The sequence below is a fragment of the Mya arenaria genome, chromosome 6 (genome assembly GCF_026914265.1).
Source record: "Mya arenaria isolate MELC-2E11 chromosome 6, ASM2691426v1".
Lineage (NCBI taxonomy): Eukaryota > Metazoa > Mollusca > Bivalvia > Myida > Myidae > Mya > Mya arenaria.
The window spans coordinates 76730886-76748659 of NC_069127.1; the positions used below are offsets into that span (position 1 = coordinate 76730886).

Genomic DNA, 17774 nt, shown 5'->3' on the forward strand with positions numbered 1-17774 from the left:
AGTTTAAACAGCTTAATAAAGCATGCGTTTTGTAATGCACGTACCTACAAGTGTTATGAAACCTCTTTTCAGGGATGTTAACAAGCATTTAAAATTGTGCATCTCTGGTAAAGCGTTTGATTTTCTTAATTAAGAGAAGAGTATTGGCCATTGCCATGTCTATTTTAATCTCTTCGTTAACCAATATTTTAGAAAGCATATCATGTATCATTTCGTTCTTGTGAGGTGTGTTGAAAATGGATTTAAATTTACGTAAGATTGTTTTTAGATATCGTTTAAATTCAAACGCAGATGGGGTGCTTCATGGATAGGAAAACAACACTGTACAAATAACAATTATTGCTTTTTTTAATGACTGTTTCTTACTTTATAATACTATTTGCATTTCTTTAAGCCAGGAAGTGAAATTAAGTAATTATGTTTTAATACTTTTATCAATTTCAACAGATATTTAAACACGCTTCCTTTTATTAAGCTATTTGAAAGATTTTGGCACAAAACATGAATGTAAACTGATACCCAGCAAGCCTTTCGTAAGATTTGTGAAATATTTAGCTTTTCAAACCCACGTTTATATTGTCAATGACATAACTCTTATTTGCATGTAATCCTAATCAATTTTTGAATGGCACTATCATAAAAGGGTATACTCCTAAATTATTGTGGTTAAAAGAACTACAGTCTGTTGAAGTTAGATTCATTACGAACGGAATGTCACAGAGTGCTATTATCCATGTAATAAAGGAGAGTGAATAGTGAATTAAGTGTAAACCAATTTGATTTAGTTTTAGTTTCAGTATATTTTCGATCGGATCATTGAATAGAATAGTTGTCGATACTGTCCTTTCTAAAATGCCAATTGTAAGAAAAGTGTAACTGAAAACGCAATTATACATCTGATATGTCCTAAATTTATCAATCTGTATAATTCGATCTATTTCGTTTTCATTAATTAACTTTTGGAAAATCATGAACTTTTGGAAAAAGAAAAACAAGGACAAGAAAAAGGTTGTGTATGACAACTTTGAGGAAACGTATGACGTAAGTAAAGCTTACCAATAATTTAATTGATAGTGATAGCAATCGTAACTTTAATGTAAGTTTCAACCCTGGCAAATATTTATATGAATGATTAATACTGAATAACAACTAGTTTACCATGTTATGCTAGGTTCTGCAGGCATAACATTAATATATATACTAATAGCATTAAGCAAACCCTTTGACGTTAGCGTTTTATCAAAAAGACAGCTGTGCATGTGCTCCACCTAGCCGGGTGTTCAATAGACAACAGTATGACAAATACCGATTAAAATATTTGAATCTCTTATTTGTGAAGATTAAATGTTGAAGATCCTCTGCAAATGATATTTAATTTTGGCATCGAATAAAATTGTTTTCTAAATTTGGATCGTATAGGCAGACTCTTTTTTTCTAGCAATTCACATTGTTATTACAAGATACAAAAATCTTTATTAAACGTCGAATATATGATACATTAGATAATGAGTTACATTAGCTCAATGAGCTATTTTCCGACATGAATAGCAAACATACATACCATAACAAAACTTAACAATGAACATGTGACCTGGATATTGAAAGGCATACAGTTTTATATAGGCAACAAATTAAAGAAGTAATTACAATGGTCGTTTCTTATTATATGCATGCAAACTAAAAAAAACGTAGGATGGACGACTTGACGCATGTGAGTTTGGTTTGTGGTCACCCAGCCGGACAAGTGGGTTTCTTCCTGGTCCTCCGGTTTACCACACAACTAAATCTACACTATCGGGTAAAATCGTGTCAACGAGGGTAATTAATATAATGTTGTAATAACTTGTTTCAGAATCGTTGTAAAAAAATAAGCTTAAATTAATCTAAGACGGATAAGAACAACAACTAGTTTTCCCAGCTGTACGGCCAGTCCACACGCACACAGTTCCACTGCTTGACAAACACATGTAGTTTTCAGAATAAATTAAGTATAATTTTAGAATACATTTTAATCAGCAAATATTGAAAGTAACATTATGTACATTGGAAATACAGCATGGTATAGAAGTGAAGTTGGTAAAAAATGTAATAAATTACATGATTTTTTTAAGTTTCGTTTGTTATAAAAAGTCTTTGGAAAAGATATTTATTCGGAGTCGATGAAACAGGCTATTTCATTATTATGTTTGCAATACCAGTCATCACAGCAGCAACAACTTCAATTAAAAATACTGAAACCTATGTTTTTAATATGACTAAATTGTTACGTAAGCGAATAACAACGCAATACAGATAATAATTTTGTTACAAAGAACCTCATAAACGAATTCAAGTAACAGTAACAACAATAAAACAAAAGAGAATATCCTGTGAGACTTGAACTTGCAACTTTCAACAAGTCAGTTCTCTGACAAAACCATTGAGCTATCCTAGACGTTAAAATACTTCTTATAAATTGTACTACATTGATTTCAGCATTTGATTCTCGTCAAACGTACGTAATATAACATTACAGTACACTATCAATGTAGCATGTGTCATAAATGCAATATAAAAAAGTAAAAACAGAAAATGGCTAATTCCTCGGGGATCGAACTCGAGGCGATCTCATCGTGGGAATGTCAACAATTACATCGCATATGTGACCATTATACCATATCGATATGCATATGCAATCAATTGTTTTTGCGTTAAATGACAAGATACACTCTGCAATAATGTACCTGTTTTCTATTTATAGAATAAATTTGAAACTCTTAACCCCGTTGATAATTATATGGTTAGTCCCTAAAATACTTCGCACTTAAATGACACAAAACTTAAAACAGGTAATTTCTTGCCTAGCGAGAAGTGAAAAACCTGATTTGTATGTTCAAATCAGAAACCCGACCAATTTTAACAATCATTGTCAATCAAGTTGTTTTAAACATTCAATACAATTTGATAACTTCCTATTAACATATTCAAATAATTAGATTCTGAAAATTAGACAATTTGTATAATGTGTTTAATGTTGAAATACATATAAGTTTTTAAAGTCGTGTATACAAAACAGCTGGGAATATAGTATATTAAATATTATTGAAATTGAAAATCTGTTCCAATAATATTTTAAAAATACTTTTACATTGAACCAAAAACACAAGGGTTTATTTTGAGATGGAGGCTTTTGTTCTTAATCATGTCGAAGTAATATGACATTGTTATATCTGTTAATATAAAAAATGATTAAATTATTTCAGGAAAGATACTGTCAGCCTTCAAATGCATATTATGAACCCACGCCGTTTGGTAAGAACAGTTCAGTGTTTAATTTCGAACGTCACACCACCTTATATTATATATATTCTGGCACACCACACCTAGTGTCTTTAATCTTCACCTTAAGATCATGAATATGTGATAAAAATAACATGTAAATGATGTCAGTTTGAAGTATTTCGTTGCCATGACGCGGGTCTGTTCTCAGTAACCATCACGCCCACTTTAAATCTGAAACATAATTTAACGTTTATGTTCATCAAAAAAAGATAAAAACGTGTATTGCTTTTTCTTTTTGTCAATTTTTAATCAGTCCATACAATTTCAGCTTAAATTATTGGAACATTAAAACTACAAGCCTAATTAGGAACCATATTTGTTATTTTTTTGTTCTGTCTAAAATGCGAATGTTAAAAATGTGAAGGAGTTCCTCTTATCTATTGAACCATGCAGTAAAACGGTGTTCTTATTAATTATAAAGTCACATATTTTAAATTTCTTTTATTTTCAACTGATTTTACGACATATTTTCCCGTAAATTCTGCACACTGTCGGTACTATAAAGGGCATTTCTAAAGGTACTACTTGTGAATATCGTTCAATTAAAATCGCTTTTATATTATATTCACTTCCATTTCCACTTCCATTCAAATGTATCTATTATACTACACTTTACTTCGCTTATAAATGCATGAACGTTTACAGTAGTTACATCTATCAAATACAACCATGCTTTTCTTATATTTACTAAAGAAATATGATACCACTAATTGTCAATAGAATGGTTGAATGACAGCTTGCGTCTTGTTATATGTTATATGTTATTCCTTGAACGAAGTTTTAAATATTTGCACGGTCTTTTGGACTTGAAATCCATATACCATTCTCATTATTTGCCATATTGAGAACAAAACAACCAACGGTAAATGAATTGTTTTAGTGTTTAGTCATTTCCAAATAAATCACACTGCTCATCATATAAAGAAATTAGAAATGATTGAAATAAGGACAAGAAAATCAACTTTAATTTAAAAAAAAACTATCCAATATTATTTCAAAACGATCGGATGGCTTAGCCTTAGTTCCAATATTATAACAGTTTTCCGTTAATCGCTTGGAGAACTATTTCTGTTAGCCTTCTCTATCATTTATTCAGATATTTGAATGCATCATTTATCTACATAATATTGTGTCGTCTTTTAATATCTAAAATATTAATATTATTATTAAATATATATTTTGCTATTGGACTTGTTCCTGTAGATTTTATTATATTGTTAGTTTCCCTATACAATATGAAACTAGGTAGATACACATGTAGGGCTTTAGACAGGTTTTACAAAGGGCAGAAGGCTGCAGAAAAGGGTAAGCGTCCTAATAATTGTAAAAGCACATGCCATCCAGGGTTTGAAATCAGGTTAATTTGAGTTGTTGAGTTTCAATATTAAGTGTATAGGTATTTAAAATCAAATACCTAATGCATGAACAAGAGAAAGGAACTATCAAATTATATAAATTTATCAATTCTTAGAAGGCAGAAGGGTGCACATACCGTTCTTTATTAGTGCAGATTGTTGCTCCAAGAACAGCTGCAGCGCCCACCTATAACTCATTTTCTAAAACCCTACAGGACGTGTCACTAAGTATTTAACTTTTTTATTTTCAGGGGGAGGACGAAGACATAATTCCGAGGTAGGGTTTTTAAGTGGCTAAAATATCTTTAAATAATTGTACTAAATGTGTTCATGTCTAATTCAAGATGGTATTTTAAACGATTATATTAATAATTTCAATAGAATAAAAACAACTGGTAAGGTAAATAAAAACTAAATATTTGTCTTTGTAAATTGGGAGATCGTGAATTGTATTTACCTGAATATAAAACTGATTAATGTATTTGTCTTTATGGAATGAACCATTATGTAAAAACCAATAACAAAGGCTCAAATCTTTATCTTTTATTTTCTCATATAATAAATGCATTTTTGTCAAGAAGTACACGTTCAATCATTTTCTGTTTCAACTCCGGAATTACATTAGCATTAGTTAGAGGAATTTTCTTTAAACTGAACTATCTCTAAAATCTGCAGTAAACTTAATATTTATATGATCAGCTGATGAAACAAGGTTTTCGTATAAGATGCACATTGCCGTAATTGCAACGTTGTTTCAGAGATTGACTAACGCATTTTGGAATGCATACTACTTATTTTGAAAGCACATGCTTTTTGAAAGCGTTAATAGCAACTATGTTTTCAACAGTTTCATTTTTCTTTGGGATTCATATGAACTCATTTTCTTGACTGAACAGTGAAGCATTGTTTGAAGCCGCTCTTAATTGTTTTTTCTTAATTTTATATACATGTTACTGTACATTAACATCTACAGTTGTGGTTAACTGGCATGCGCAATATATAAATTATACCAATACAGAAAATGTATTCCAACAGTTCATCAATTTGTTTACAGGTGGAGGTACCGGAATATCAAAAGCTTGTTGATATTTACAGAAACGACATTCGACTCCGTTTGATTCCGAAACAAATTCTTCACTTGCTGTTCTTGATGGGTGAGAGTTATTTACTTAAGGTTGTCGTATGAGGTGTTGAATGGTGATCATAAAATATCCCAACCTGCATCTATAAAATGAATGTTTGGTTCAGTCCCATAAACAAAGGACATGTACATAATAGAATATATGCCATTTAAACATAGTATTGGGAAAACCATATGCATAGCAGTAGCCTTATCATTTGACTGCTTTAAAGGTAATGTCATGTTTTGGCAGCATTGTTCCTCGGTAATGCATCTGAAAACATTTATATTGTGACTATTATACTCATTGATACCGAAATTGTGGAGAATACATTTGAAGTAATTATTCTGATTGTAGTTTGGATCGAAGCTAATCCGGTACAGTCAAGGAAAAAATATAAAACTGTCGACAAAACCACACGCCCACTAGGACGCATACACAAACATAATTATAAATTGATATGTTGAAAAAGTGGTAGTAACGTTTTTCAAAATCATGCAAATCAAAACAACCTTATTGAAGGGTTTTATCCGTCTGTATTTTAGTTTTAACACACTAAATGTTTGTAACGCTTAATTTTGTCATACAATAAAATGTGCTTTTTTTAAAGAACATAAGCGAATCCCTTAAACACGCATTGTTCAATCCTTATTTGGGTTGCTTTCGTATTCAAAGCCGTGCATTGCCTAATGGACCACGACATTGTTCACGTATTGCTGGTATAGACAGTTCTTATTTTTATATTAATGTCTGCGTTGATATGTACTTTTTTAAAACTCACTTTGTTGCAAATTTCGTGCGATATACAACAACAATATTGAATATACAGATGCTTGTGGTATTGCACATAACAAGTAACAAAACTATGGAAGGTCGGCGCATCTGCCTTTACATAGCACAAGCACAATACAATGACGTCACATTCTTCCCCAAGGAGTGAAAACACTAGTTCGAGAAGCCCTTTGATTGATAGTGTTACGAGATTAAATACAATTTCAACATCTCAAAACAATTTACCCGGTTTAATGGTATAGGGTCAAAGTCAATGACATAGAACACATCCAACAATCAGAAACATGAAACAACCACACAAAACTAAATATAACCAAAACTTGAATACAACATTTTTAGATAAATTGATATATTGTAAATAATCCTCAACTTACTGAAAATACCAAATTAATGTTCCTTGAAGAACTAAAACTAAATTCATCAAAAACGTATGATCAAGATCATACTTTTTAATCTTCAGCTGAGGGTGAAAATTGACCATAACTTTTTATGACCAGCGAGGTGATCTTAGTTTGAAAGATGTTAGTATCCTTCTCCTTTTACTGTATATCGATTAAGTGAACGAAAGAATAGTCGGACATGGGTGAATTTCTATTCCCTTAAAGGACAGTAGCCTGCATGTTAATGCAAGAATCTAGCTCTCATACATTGAGGATTATCTTTTTCAAAAAAATTTCAATTATAATTTCGACATAAATGATGAATAGAGTAAAGCTTTGAATATAATAAAGCAATTTATGTCAAATGGATGTTTTTGAATGAATGCATCGTACCTTGTTACATAACTGCTCCGGCTGATTGTATTTGGTCGTTGGATATTCGAAGCTATTCAAATGCGTGTGTCGAATTTTTGTGGTGTTTTAGTGCTGTTTCACACGTCCAGTGTCTTTATGGCCCTATCTTATTTCTCTAAAGAGGGTTTATGCTTAAAAAATTGTTTGACTGGGCTTGTCCATTCAGATTTCATCGTACTATAACGGTTGTACTGAAGTACAGGGACCTTTCATTAGTCTTTAAGGGTAAAATTTTCGAGAATTTGTACAATCAAATTGATATTTTACCTAGTTCGATGGTTTTAAGTGTTAACAGAAATGGCTATATTTAAAAATGGATCATTACTTTCGTCTGTAGATAAACTATATCATATGTGTTCGTTTCATTGACAGAAGATGATTAAAGTCTACAATCAATTAAAAGCAGTTTGTTTGATCTAACCGTTATCGTATATGACAACTACTATAACGTAACCATGTCAGTTGTTCAACATTTTATACAGTAATGGCACTTTTTATATTGACATTTCACCAGATGACACTGATAAAGATGCGATAAAAAGACTAGGAGAAAGTGGTCCAGCTCCTGCGACAGACCTGCTTTTGGACTGTATTAGATCATCCCCTGATCAAGGCAAATGGCGAGAGTTCATCAACGCTCTTGAGAAAACCAGTATTAAAACCTTTTTTCACTATACAACGCATAGTTTATATATTCTTGTGTATTTATGCTTAATTAACAAGGAACACAATGGCATGCTTACTAAGAACAATACATTCTGGACGAGGTATCACTTGTATCAAAACGACAAACATAACTTACTTCAGCTCATTTAGAATGTGTTGAGATCACATAACCATTATTCAAAACCGGTAGGAAAACAAACTATAAATTAAATTTGTTATATTACTTTACTGTAAAGCGACCTCGGGCAGGTTTGTTAAAGCTAAATTGTATAGCATGTGTTTGCATCAATATTACCAGGTTCAATCATTTCCGACATATGTTATAACTTTACTGATTTTAAAACGGTAATTACCTTATACAGAATACATTTGTCTGGTAAAGAAAATAAGACGCCAAAAGGTCAAGGATGACACCGATGAGAGGGAATACATAAGAATAATGATGCCACAGCTTCGAAATTTGATTAACCCCCGAGAAATTATGGCACATCTCTTGTACCACGACATAATAATATCAGACGACAAAGAGGAAATAGAATGCGTGATGTCGAACAGTGGATCTATTGAAGCCTCTGAGTTATTATTAGAAAGAGTTTCAGGGAAACACCCGAACTGGTATCCAATATTAACAAGAGAACTTATACAACATGGACACCAAAGTGCTGGCAACATATTACTGGAAGGCATTTGCCGAGGTATGTGCATATAGTGTAAGGGTAAGAATTCATGAACGTTGTATATCCGTCTGTCCTCAGACTTGCTTTAAACGACTTTTGTCCGTCTTCATTGATATCTCATAAGGAACGCTGGAAGCAATGACCATTCAAAGGGATAGACATAAATAAAACCGATAGCCTGCTGAAATTGGTGTGTTACAATCCAAATTTTGGATCAACTGAAAAGTGATGTTAAGGTTTAAGTAAAGTCGTACGAATTTTGCGGTATACTAGCTACATTTTAGCCATATTTTTAACCACCAAAATGCTATTACCAAAGTTATTGTATTGCAATTTTGCACCAATGTGTGGGTAATTGGATTCTACATTTACTAGTAATTAAACAATTATTAAAAGTCTTTTATTTCTCATTTAACATGAAAGAGATTCAAGGCAGTACTAATGTCGTTTAAATACCGCGACCATCCCTCATTTTTTATTACTACTCTAGCATGGATATATTCAATGCTGATAATTATGGTTTTATTCCAAAGTATAAGTATTTATATTATATTTTTTGATCATAATCATTAAATGAGTGTACTTAGATATAAATTGTTGACAGTTGGTCCACCAAAGATTTTTTAAGCTGCATTATCAATTTAAGATAATATGCATTATCATGAATTTCATATTCAGATTAGTTAATTTACACTAAGCAAAACAAAAATGTTCATGTTCAATACAGAAAACACATTGAAGGAGAATCCTTCTATGATGACTCCTGGGACTCGCTCAAAATCAGACTCCCAGCTAATGCAGCCGAAGTACCAATCTGTGGCTGCTGCAACTGGAATTGGTATGTTACAAATTACGTCTGTCTGTCCTGTATTCACATAACGGGACAATTCGGCAACAAGAAACTTCGGCCCAGCCAATATGGCACCAAATTTTTGTCTTATGGTGTGTATAATTAGTAATTCATTTACTTTTTCTGCAAAGATAAATGCACTTCGAACATAATCATTTATCACTCCGGTTAAATCACGAGGTATTCCTCCACTACTCAACCCATTAGATGGTCAGTGCGTTGCAGACGACCAAGGCAAGGCCGAAATCCTTAATGATTTCTTTGTATTTCAGACCTACGTTGACGATTCAACTCAAGTATTACCTGAACTTGATTTAACTAATGATGATGCTAAACTTGATTCGATTGTTATCGAACCTTCCGAAGTCAAAGATGCTATAAGTAGTATCTCGATTGGTAAAGCATCTGGGCCTGATGGCATTGATAATCGTATTTTACTTGAAGCTTCTTCAGAACCTAGCAAGCCTTTGTGCGAATTGTTCAATGCTTCTTTAACTTTTTGTATTGTTCCGTCTAATTGGAAATGTTTGCGCTGTCTTTAAAAAGGGGGATCCTTCCAACCCATCAAATTATCGCCCAATCTCTCTTTTGAACACTATGGAGAAAGTCTTTGAAAGAATTATATTTAAACATGTATTCAACTTTCTTCGTGATACCAGTTTTTTACTCGATCCCAATCCGGCTTTCTAACAGGTGATTCTACTGTTTCAATTCAAATGCGAGTTGTCTTTTTTGATATAAGTAAAGCAGGCGCCAGTGTGTGGTCATTCCGGGAGCCACTTTGGCATAAAAATCAATTGAAGCTGGAGTTCCCCAGGGCTCAATTTTGGGTCCTCTTTTATGTCTTATATACATAAATGACATAGTAAACGAGATAAATTCAAATGTCAACCTATTTGCTGATGATAGAAGTCTATTTGTTATAGTGGACCCCCCCCCCCCCCCCCCCAGACTGCAGCTTTAAAACTACAGACAGATATAAACAAAATATCTATTTGGGCTGATAAGTGGCTTGTAAAGTTCAATTCCAACAAATCTGAAACAGTGGTCATATCTCGAAATCGAAACAAACCCATTCATCCGTCTGTGTACATGTTTGACACTGAAATCCCGTTTGTTGAATCTCACAAACACCTGGGTATTTTTCTTTCAAATGAGGGAAATTGGCATACTCACATTAACTATATTAAAGAGAGTCTAGAGTAAACATCATGAAACGTCTACGCTATCAACTAGATAGGAGGTCTCTGGAGGTTATTTATTTTTCTTTCAAAAGGCCAATCTTGGAGTATGCGGATATCATCTGGAATAATTGTACACAGTATGAAAAAAATGATCTTGATAAAATTCAAAACGAATGCGAACGCATTGTTACTGGTTGCACTCGCCTTGTTTCTCTGCGTCTGCTTCACATTGAATTTGGCTTTGAGAGTTTGGAAACAAGACGTGAAAAACACAAGCTTTTACTTTTTTACAAAATGAAAAATGGTCTCTCTCCTGATTATCTGTCAAGTTTGGTTCCTCAGACAGTCGGTCAAGCATCAACTAGATTACTTCGAAACGCATCCAATTTCTCTAGCATTCGTACACATACGTCACTCTATATAAATTTATTCCTTCCTTCATCAATCTCAGCATTGAATTGTCCAAATACTCTGTTTTATTATGGGAAACGTCGATTACAGGTCATTCACACTCGCTTACGGAACGAATGCAGTTCATTGAACCATCACCTTTTTGTTAAAAATATTATGCCCTCATCCTTTTGTGCGTGTGGAGTTCAGGAAACAACATATCATTATCTTCTTATCTTTCCCCTTTATACTGAACAAAGGAGACTTCTTTTCAATTCTGTGGAGGCTTTGACTAACGCAACGCTTCGCAATTTACTATACGGTGACACTGCCCTCACAGAAGAACAAAATAAGACACTGTTCGATGCAGTTCACCTCTTTATTCAAATGACAAAAAGATTTGATAGCCAGTGACAGTCACTTACTACCTAATATCAATCCCTTCCAGGATTATCTCCTTTCTGTGTACATGTTATTTAATACTACCAATTAGGGCTCAGTGAAGAAAAGGCACTGGAAGTTGTTCATCTAAACCAACAAACCACCCTACCCTCTTTCTTCATTCTTATCCTCTTTACTATCTTATTCTGCTCTCAAAATTAACGACTTTTGTATTTGAAAAGTGAAAATAAACTAAGCTTATTATAGCTTTGTTTATCACACAAAATGTTTAACCTTTAACTACTTTCTTGTCTGAGTACATCGTATGTAAAAAATCTTTAAATATTTAATAAAATTAAATGAAGCCAAATCACATTAAACATTACCATCTGATCTAATCCAACAATATCAATATCATTGTGTCATCTACATTGTAAGCTGTACAAATGTCCGTCATTAAATATGTACTTCTGCTAAAGTTTGGAGAATAACATTTTAAGATATATTTATCCTTCGTTCTAATCCTTTTCTAGATTGTACATGTGTTTTCTCTTTGTCTTTATAATATGTGTGTATACGTTGATGAATAAAATATGTTTAAACTAACATAATCATCATATAAATTTGACCATGGGTCATGTTGGCTTAAACAATGTTTATGTTTATACAGGTCTTCTTCTTCTTCTCCGCCCCTCCCCTCCTCCTTGTCCTCCTCCTCCTCCTCCTAATACACATGCAGCTATATTTATTCCTATATGCACACGAGAAACACACACATTCCAGCACGCATACACATAGTAAAGATAGCTTATACATGTGGAGAACAGAAAAGGAAGACCCTGTTATATTTGATATAATTTGTACTTATTAGTGAACATTTAAGCGTGTGAAACAATTAAACAATTTATGCTTAAATTCTCCAAAGCAGCTTAACATCTTGTAATGACATTGGCAATACCATTTTCTTTCTAAAAGTTGCTAAGCTTACACCATCAATCCTGAGTTATTGAACACGCCCAAAATAAATACTCTTAAGTTTCTATATTACAATTACAAAAATCAATATACTGCTGCTTTCAGTTTATATTTAAAGATGCACTTTAACAGTAAGACGTATCACAATTAATACATTTGTTTTAATTTGTCGAAAAGGATGAATAGATATCGAAAACAATGGTTCTTGTTAAGAATACCGTGTTTATTTTGAAAGAAAGGTGCAGAAACAAGGCTTTTCTAGCTTATGATACGATAGTTGATTTAACATTTGTGCGTTTTCAGCTATTAAATACACGGTTACAATTTTGTTTTCAGAAATAAGAAAAAAACATAAATGTATCATTAAGTAAGTAGCTAAAGGTTTATCACTCATGATTTATTGTGTTATACATGTGCATGTATTAATTGAGCCGCGTCGCGCGATTTTGGGCCTTCGGACATATTTTTGCTATTACAATGTTTTAAGGTATTTGAATGCCATGTACTTTCAGAAAGATATTCAGAAATGTTCATGTTGATATCACTTAAATTGCGTAAGTTACGTGTTTACAAGTGAGATCATGTATTGCGCATTTTGAATACTAAATTTGACGTCATTCAAATGACATCGTAATGAAAGTGCATTTTTCAAATGACGTGCAAAATTATTGTATCAATATTACAACTAGCTTATAATTTAAATTATTTTCTTATCACAGAATCTTTAAGGAACATAAATTAAGATAATAATAATGAATCATTTTTGTATTTTAAATACATTTGGCCGTTTTAAACACAGACTATCAATCCAGTCAAAATATGTCAGGACGAAATCCATGGTTGCTATGGAAACATGAGTAAACTAATGGTCATAAATTATCGAGAAAATGATGCACCAATGACAAACCTTAAAAAGAAAGAAGTCAGGAAGAAATTGATTTATATAGAAAAATCATTAGTTTTGGCTTTTTTTTATTAATGATTATTTCCTTTGTAATAATTATGTCCGAAGGCCCAAAATCGCGCGATGCGGCTCAATTATAAATACGAGTGTCATTTTAAATGATAGAATGTAAGGAGCGTCAGGTAAGTTAACGTCATTTATTAATTCGAATTGGATTTTATACATCGTATAACATTCGTTTAAGTTTGTTTCTTTGGAGTAGTCTTTTTTCTTTGATTTTGAAATCTCTGCAGGCCTCTATTTGAACCTTGTATATGGTAGTAAATTATTACTTATATCCTTTCAGGTGAAAAGTTTATTTAAAGAGATTTTGCGCTTTATTCACTCCACCAAAAAGGCATATATTTACAGAATTGTATATTTGTGTTTTGATAGATCCCACTCGCAAAACGACTGATTTTGTTAAGTTTAGACCATCAAATGATTTTTGATTTCTATTGTTAAAAAGTTGCGTCGTCAGCGAAAAAATATGCTTGAATTCTATTTCACAAAAAACAACAACATTTTATTTTATTATTTTTGCTTATATAATGTAATAAAAACAGATATAACGATAGATGAGGATAAGGGGTAGCCTTGGCTGACACTTTTGTAGAATTCTAAAATAGTTTTATCCATTTGATGATATTGTCTCAGATATTCATTTTGTTTCAAAACAGTTCATCATAAATTCATGATTTACACTATCAAATGCCTTTTCAAAATATGCAAAGAATTTTAACACGGGTAATTTGTTTTCATTAAAATTATCAAATATCGTTCTAACAGTTTCTCTAATATAGCTTATTTCAAAATCTTAAAACCTGTTTGTGAAAATGGTAAACGTTTATTTGTTGTATTTTTAATTAAAAATCCCTATAGATTGACCCGACTCTGAGACCACCATCTTAATGATTGTTTAACTATAGTGTCATTTTGTCGAGCCCGATAGTAGTGATCTAAACAAAGGTGTCACAATCGTGGATCGCTGTGTGTGCGTGCGGCCGTCCAACCGATTTTAGCTTGTCCGGATTGTGACTTGGCAATATATACGGATTTTAAAACAACTTACAACACAACAGTCTTGTAACCATTACAGGAAAGCGTGTAGCATGCAAAGTCATTCTCAACGGCCATTAATTAAATTCCCTTGCATTTTGGCTTGTCCATAACCTGGCCATGCTTAGTGTGAATTTAAAATGATTTGGCACTCATGTTCAACATGTAAGACGGCGGTTCGCATGTAATACCCATGTATATAGGTCAACACTTAAGGTCACGGTCAGTGTCATTGGTCCAAATCTTTTGTATTTTGGCTTCTCATGGCAATGTTCACCATGAGTAGACAGTGTATCGCGTTCAAGACTTATATATCATATATAAGTGTGGGTCAAATATCAATATTATAAACATGCATCATTATTCATATATAATTCTTAGTTGGTTTGCTAAGTTTGACATCACCGTCATGCATCAACTTTGAAACAAAACATTCAAGGTCAAAGAGAACTGTTCCATGCTTGGATTTTAAAATTCTATAACTTTGAAAGAATATTGTAAAATAGTTGTTTTTGTTCATATCAAACACGTTTCCAAGCATATGAACATGATTGTTTTCTAGTCTTAGTATGAAATATAAAGACATTTAAAATTATTTCATTGCTGATTTTGCAACAGTCAATTTCAGGGCAGATCTTATTCGAATACGAATGTGTTTTTGTCATGAAAGGTCGCAAGCCCAAAATACAGACATATTAATGATATAATGATGGTACTGAGCCAAGGGACTTTTTGGAGTCATTTTCATGCACGTTACATGTTTATTTATTTATGTAATTGTACTTTTTTATTGTGTTTAAAGGAGATTGCATTCTTAGCTTTTAATGAGTGGTTTTTGTTTAGATAAAAATGTTAACTACTTATTTCAGATTTCTGTTTTAAAAATCGCCTTAAGTTTGAGTTATGGAAATTTAAATATCACTTGCAGTACTCAAACAATTATGAGTAGTTGTGAGTTACAAACTCTATAACTAATATGCATTCATTTTTCCGTTTCCGGTCAGTGTAATGGTTTAGTCACACCTTTGTTCGAGGGACATTTTTGCAAATTATTCAGTGAAACTTAGTTACGGGACTATTCAGAGCTTATACGAGTGTGCGTGAATGTATCATGGATTAAATTGTGCTAAGAGGTGACTTCCTTTTTGCTTTTTTGACTTAGATACAACGTTTATTTAATATCTACCTGTGTCACGCTTCACGGGTTTGTAAACATTCTGTTTGCACCTGGTATTTCGGTCAAAGCACGAGAACTCATACCTGCCACGCTTCATGTGTCTGTATCTACACTGCGCGACAAAAGTAGCGTTCCTATCATGAGCCACACCCCTAGCAATTGTGACAAAAAACGTGAAGCTTCATCACCACTAGATTTAGTTGATATTAAAAAGTCACGAATATTGTCTTCTGACTCTACCTCCTCAATTATGGCTGAAAATGTTGAAATTACTTTAAACGACACCCAGATTATGAAAATAGCAGAAGTTTTGCAAGCCACATTTGACTCGAAGTTAACCGACATGGTGACTGCCGTCGTATCTAAAGTGCTTGGAGATGTCGACAGTAAGATATCGGCCCTTCAGCACGATAATGCTTCACTTAATGATAGAATCGCGCAACTTGAGCGTCGGATTGACATCCTAGAAAAACAGGACGATACCAACAATCAGTACAGTAGACGGAATTGTTTACGGGTCTCTGGCATCAAGGAGGAGCAAGGCGAGTCTATGGATGCAATATTCAAGTGTCTGTCAACCGAGATCAAAGTTGACATTGATATTCACGACATTGACAACATGCACCGTCTTGGAAAACCAAAACCTTCCTCTGAGAAGTCCTCCCCTGGCCAGTCGACTAGTTCCAACAAGCAGCTTAACTCACGTCCAAGAGACATTATCATTAAGTTCACATCGTACCGAGCTAGGCAAGTTGTCTTCACTCATCGTTCTCAACTGAAACACTCGAAGATCCTTGAGCGTGTGTTCATTAACGAGGAACTTACCAAAACACGTGGTGAAGTATATTACCATGCAAGACGTCTTGTGAAGAACAAACGGGTCCAGTCTGCCTGGACATCCAATGGCGTTATTCTGATTAAGGACAACTCCGACAAAGTGCATAGATGCGAGTCGATGGGCGAATTAGCCAAATTTAATTAGTAGACGTAACTTTCTGCTCCGCAGTTTACATAAAATTGTAACGCTTCGATTCCCAAGTGTTTATACGGATAGACTATTCACACCAGCGTCGATAGCATACTTGTGTTTGTATTGACTAAATAATTTACCCACTGTTTAACGATATAAGCAACGTTGTATTAAATAAAGTTGAAATACTCTAATCGAACAATTAACATATTACTAGTCTGATGCTGTCATGTTTGTTTATAGCGATATAAGCATTATTGAACATTTATAAGGATGTAAGCAATACCGACAATGTGTCTTTATTGTATAATCGAACATTATACAGCGACTTAAAACAAACAAACGATCCTTAAAAATTACTACAATAAATGAAATATTACTTTTCAACATTATTTAAGAAGTAATCTAATGCACATGACTTTGTAAACAGATAATCTCGTGTGTGTGCGTGCGTGCGTGCGTGCATGCGTGCGTGTGTGTGTGCGCGCGCGCGCGTGTGGGTGCGTGCGTGCATGCGTGTGCGTGTGTGTCTGTGTGCCTGATCTTTTTTATCTGACTATATCCTGTAATTGTTACTTAAGCTTGATGTTGCTGTGAGTCGCTGCTGTATTTATTTGTTCAGTCTCATAATTGGTACATAGATAAAAGTGTAGCCTTAATTATTATTATTATTATTTCTACTTTATTGATTATTTGTTTGTTTGTTTATTTAGCTAAAGGTACACTTATGATGTTCATTACTTTTTATTTCTCTTGTACGTCGATTTGTAAGCATTTTGATACTTGTTTTCTTTCTAGACAAAGGTGTTTTTTTTGTTTTTTGTTTGTTTGTTTTTTAATATATAATAATAAAACCGTTGTAAAGGTACACGTTCAAACACATTGCTCAAAATCTGTATTTGTTTTTTTGTTTTTGTTTTCTTATTTTTTCTTTGTTGTTTAAATTTTATTGATACTTGTTAAAAACCAGACTGGATTTTTTAGTGTTTAATCAACAGATAATGACAACAATGCACCTCTCGTATTTCTCGTATACTTACTATATCACATATTTCAATCTTAACTTATACTTTTCAACTCCATGGAGTTTACCATCTTTAACATACTGGCAACTTAAAA

At 33.0% G+C, this 17774-nt stretch overlaps 1 protein-coding gene across 1 annotated transcript in view; it reads left to right on the plus strand.

Annotated features, from left to right (window-relative positions):
- The first annotated feature begins 848 nt into the window (after window positions 1-848).
- The window catches only part of LOC128239117 (uncharacterized), a 45140-nt gene continuing 28214 nt past the window's right edge, over window positions 849-17774 (plus strand). The window contains exons 1-7 of the mRNA XM_052955602.1: window positions 849-1041; window positions 3243-3291; window positions 4928-4953; window positions 5731-5830; window positions 7898-8035; window positions 8412-8744; window positions 9454-9564. Coding sequence (XP_052811562.1) covers window positions 970-1041; window positions 3243-3291; window positions 4928-4953; window positions 5731-5830; window positions 7898-8035; window positions 8412-8744; window positions 9454-9564 — 829 coding nt within the window. The 5' untranslated portion in view covers window positions 849-969. The remainder of the gene's footprint in view (window positions 1042-3242; window positions 3292-4927; window positions 4954-5730; window positions 5831-7897; window positions 8036-8411; window positions 8745-9453; window positions 9565-17774) is intronic.